The 4,634-nt window shown below is 40.2% G+C and overlaps 1 protein-coding gene across 1 annotated transcript in view; it reads right to left on the reverse strand.

Annotated features, from left to right (window-relative positions):
• Positions 1–4,634, reverse strand: part of Pola1 (DNA polymerase alpha 1, catalytic subunit) — a 407,398-nt gene that overhangs the window by 395,650 nt on the left and 7,114 nt on the right. Inside the window, exons 3-4 of the mRNA XM_021153188.2 lie at positions 3,052–3,148; positions 139–219 (exon numbers count right to left, since the gene is read on the reverse strand). Of these exons, the coding sequence (XP_021008847.1) occupies positions 139–219; positions 3,052–3,148 (178 nt within the window). The remainder of the gene's footprint in view (positions 1–138; positions 220–3,051; positions 3,149–4,634) is intronic.

Below are 4,634 nucleotides of genomic sequence, written 5' to 3' on the forward strand. Positions count from 1 at the left end.
AAAAAAAAAAAAAACACAACTTTTTCTCTATTAGAACATATTCTTGAAGACAGACTGAATCAGAATACCAAGTCATTTCAAATTTTAGACAGTTCTGTAAGTCTCAAAATGACATTTTTCAAAACAAAGTCTAGGTACCTTTTCCACAGATGTCAAGTGCATCATCCTCAAGGTCATCATCAAAAATCTCTCTGCCGTCTTCCACATAGCCTACCCCATCTGAAAGAATAAAGTTAAATATTGGAATCAAGGTTCTAAAAGGAGCCAAAAGCGGGGCATATCTGGAATCAGCACTCAGGAACTAAGGGAGGAGAATTACAAGTTTGAGTCCAGCTAGAGACAAAATGAAGTGGGGGGCAGCCTGGGCTACAGAATGAAAAACTGCTTCAAAGTAACAAAAACTAAAGGGTGAACAGTAAGACAGTGTATACGACTGTCACCGAAACTGACAGGATCCAAAAGTACCTAGAAGATAAAGCTCTTGGCATGTGTATGGCCAGTCCTGCTAATCCAAAGCTGCAAGATCTCTCTCACACAGGGCAACAACAGGATAACCAGGAGGTTAATTGGCGAGGACCCAATCAATATTGGTAGTGTCACAGAAGCCAGAGATCTGAAGCAGATCAACACACTGCAGTGAGCATTTGCAAGTGAACACGTGTGGACAGAGGCATATACTTTGGGACATACTGTGACACACTACAGCTTCCACGAGATGTTTTCTGTGCTTTGGTTTTTTTGTTGTTGTTATTGCTGTTGACAGTGTGTTCTTTATTTTAGGGGAATCAATGGCAGCACTGGCTGGCGTGACTCTCACTGAGGCCGGGCTGGTGATGATTGACTTCTTATATTCATTTTTATCCTCAGCTTCCTGATATGATTAAGAATTGCTGATGAGTAGATAATGCATTTTGTGGATTTAAGGTAGATATAACTGATATTTATATAAAAGTTCAGATTTGTCATTCTTTTAAGATTCTCACAAGATTATTTTAAAGATAAATAATAAAGTAATTACTCCTTTGTAACTGAAAATTGCTGCCTGCCAATAAGAGAAACTGGCTGAGAAAAACGATCTTGCTTGCTTACACTTTGTTAATCTATAACAAGTTGCTTGGTTACAAATATACATGAGTTTGGGGGGAAATTTTGTTTTCTTTATCAGTACTTCTTGTAACGGTATTGGGAAACACACTACTTTCTTTTTTATAATCATTTACTAGAAGAAAACTAAAATGTCGTCACATTGTACTTTTTATATAGCTTGAAAGGTTTCCCGGGATATACAAGCTATAGAAGAGAGAATAGAGTATGAGTGGCTGGAACACTGTTTCTCCCATCCATCAACTATGTGTGTATGTGTAGTTTGTATGAATGAGGGTTGGAGCACCCATCAACTATGTGTGTGTGTAAGGTTTGTGTATGTAGTGGGTCGGAGCATTGTTCCTTCCATCTATCAGCTATGTGTATGTATGTGTCTAAGGTTTGTATGAATGGGGGCTGGAACATTGTTCCTTCCATCCATCGTCTGTATGTATGTATGTTTACATGTAGAGCTTTTCTGGGTGTATGTTGGAGCTTGGTCCATTCACTAGTTTGTGTCTGTGTGTGTGTGTCTGTGTGTGTGTCTGTGTGTCTGTATGTGAAATGTTTGGAGCCTGCTTGCTTTGCTCTAACCATTCTATTGTGAATGTGCATGTTTATAGGCCTGTGTGCATGTATGTACATGTGTATACATGCATGTTTGTATACATGACGTTATTAGACTGAGACTTTTGTTTTATCCACTCAGTCTGTGTGTGTGTGTGTGTGTGTGTGTGTGTGTGTGTGTGTGTGTATACGCACGCACCTGAATTTTCTCTTTTTCTTCATCTTTCTCGCTGGCCCCAAGAGTTAACTTCTCTAATCACTGGCTGCCTTTGGCAGCAGCCCCGGTAGGTATCTGGATCCACCCTTGTCGGCTGCTCTCAACACTGACTCCTCAATGTCTGCCTGCCTCAGTTTACCCTCTGATGCCAAAGCAACTCTTCAGAGCAACTCTGGAAGCTAGTCTTTATCTCCGTATCATAGGCAGAAAACTTGTGGCTTAATGATATCAACTAACTTACCCAAGGCTAGTTGCAAAGTGGAAAAGATAGAACCTAAAGTTTATCCCTGAATTCCACCAGCTATGGGACTGTTCCTCACTATTCCTCTTTTAGAGGCACTGATGATTGAACCTAGTACCCAAGCATTCCCTCTCAATTCCTTCACGATCGGTCATGTCCTGAGGGATTTATTCTTGGGTACGTGACTACATTTTCTAAAGCACTGGTTCTCAACCTTCCTAATGCTGCAACACTTTAATACAATTCCTCATGTTGTAGTGCCCCCTAAACCACAAAATTACTTTCACTGCTACTTCATAACTGTAATTTTGCTACTGTTATGAACTATAATATAAACATCTGAGATACACAATATCTGATGAGACCCCCCAAAGGGGCCCCGCCCTACAGGTTGAGAACTGTTGTTGTAAAGGATTCTCAAATCAACTTCCTATTTTTAATGCTTCATCTTCAAATAACTAAGAAAAATCTAACCATAAATATGCCTCTAGCAACGCTCTAAACATGTATACTGACTGTTAAGCAAACTGACAGGGTCCAGAAGCAGCTAAGTAGACAACCCTCTGGGAGGTTGTCTATCAAGGCTAACGAAGGTGAGCAGACCCATCTTAAGTGTGGGCAGCACCATTCCAGTGGCAGGGACCATGGACTGAATAAGTGGGAAGAAGCAAATGGAGCGCAAATCATTCTTCTTTACTTCCTGACTATAGATACAATGTCACTTCTGCCACCATGCCTGCACAAGAATGATGGACTATATATAGCCTCCAACTATGATCTAAATAAACCTTTCCTTCCTTAAGCTGTTTTCACTAAGTATTTTATCACAGCAAAGAGAAAGGTAACTAATGAAAATGCCTCATGTCTCCTCAGGCATAGCAACTGCCCTACATGACAATCAGGAAGTAGCACAGTGCCTGGCAGGCAATTTCCTCCCACATACCGTCATCCACAATCCAGTCATCATCCTGACGTGCCTGAACCAGTTTCGAATACTGCTCTTCATCAACTTCTTCATAAACACTTGTGAGGTCCTCAACCTGCCATTGCAAAGTTTATGGAAAAGCTTCAAATGGAGTGAAAGTGTTAAACAATTCTGATGAAAAAAATTATCAGATTAAAACTGGAATGGCAGCCTGATGGAGTAGCTGCAACCAAATCATGAGTTCTGACATTCAACACCACCGCAGGGTTTTCCTTAAATAGACATCAATTAACTTAGTATTCCTTTTAGGTGGGTGTTAACATAAGATATTAAATGACTCCATTAGCATAATACACTTGTCATACCATCAATTACTCATCTATCCCATAAAAAACAAACTGAATTATAGCCAACTCTTCATTAGCTGCTTTGGGGATTGTTCACATAATTTCTAGACTGGTTTTTCCTATAGTTAACAAATTCATAAGGCATACCACACCTGTTCACCACTAGCTGATGAATGCCCTGCAAAGACACTAATTTTAGTAATGGTTCAATTAACTAAATAAAATTCAAAACAAATACCTTAGTCATCCCCTCTAAAAATGAGCAAAACAAAATTCACCCTATATTCTGTAGGCAAAGAAGGTTTTTTTTTTTTAATTTATTATATGTAAGTACACTGTAGCTGTCCTCAGACACTCCAGAAGAGGGAGTCAGATCTCGTTACAGATGGTTGTGAGCCACCATATGGTTGCTGGGATTTGAACTCTGGACCTTCAGAAGAGCAATTGGGTGCTCTTACCCACTGAGCCATCTCACCAGCCCAGAAGAAAAGGTTTTAAATCATCTATTTGTCTCACCACTAATCCTCACTGAACCTGAGGTTGTAAAAGTGCATGCAGTGAGTTCTCAAATCACACTGGATACCTGACTGCCAGAGGGCCTGAGCAACTTGACCCACAAATATGAAAGTAGCAGACCACCTCCATACAGGAAAGGTAATAAATGGAACAGATGCACACCACTGTTGCAGCTACCCATGGTGACAGGCCACTGACCTGCCAAACTGAGTATATGGAGACTGGTTGTCAATAGTTTATAGATACCTCATTTAAAATTGTCCCCTCCTTGGGAGTCTGCCTTTTTAAAGGAAAAACAACCAACTGTACCAGAAAAGCTAAGATCTTAGGGAAAAAAACTTCAACACAAACACTTGAGAGTCTAGCAGTAAACAGCTAACTGGATTTCCACGATACAGAATAACTCTAAGATGCAGTTAAAGAGAGATGATCAGTGCTTAAGATCATTCAGTTCCCAGCACAACAAAGGATGGTTGAGAACCACCTACAACTCTAGCTCCAAGGGCTCTAACACCCTCTTGTGGCCTCCAGGGGCTTCTGCATGCATGTGTGTAAAAACACATAGGCACACACACATATACATAATATTTTTTAAAAGACATGAGGAAATGTTTTACTCTATCCTCTGCACGTGGGGTTCCTGAGAATAAAACCCTGGGCTCAGCTCTTGTTAGGCAAGCAATCTGCAAGTGAGCCATTTCCCCAATACAGTAGACTAACTAAAAAAAAAAAAAAAAA

The sequence above is a fragment of the Mus caroli genome, chromosome X (genome assembly GCF_900094665.2).
Source record: "Mus caroli chromosome X, CAROLI_EIJ_v1.1, whole genome shotgun sequence".
Taxonomy (NCBI): domain Eukaryota; kingdom Metazoa; phylum Chordata; class Mammalia; order Rodentia; family Muridae; genus Mus; species Mus caroli.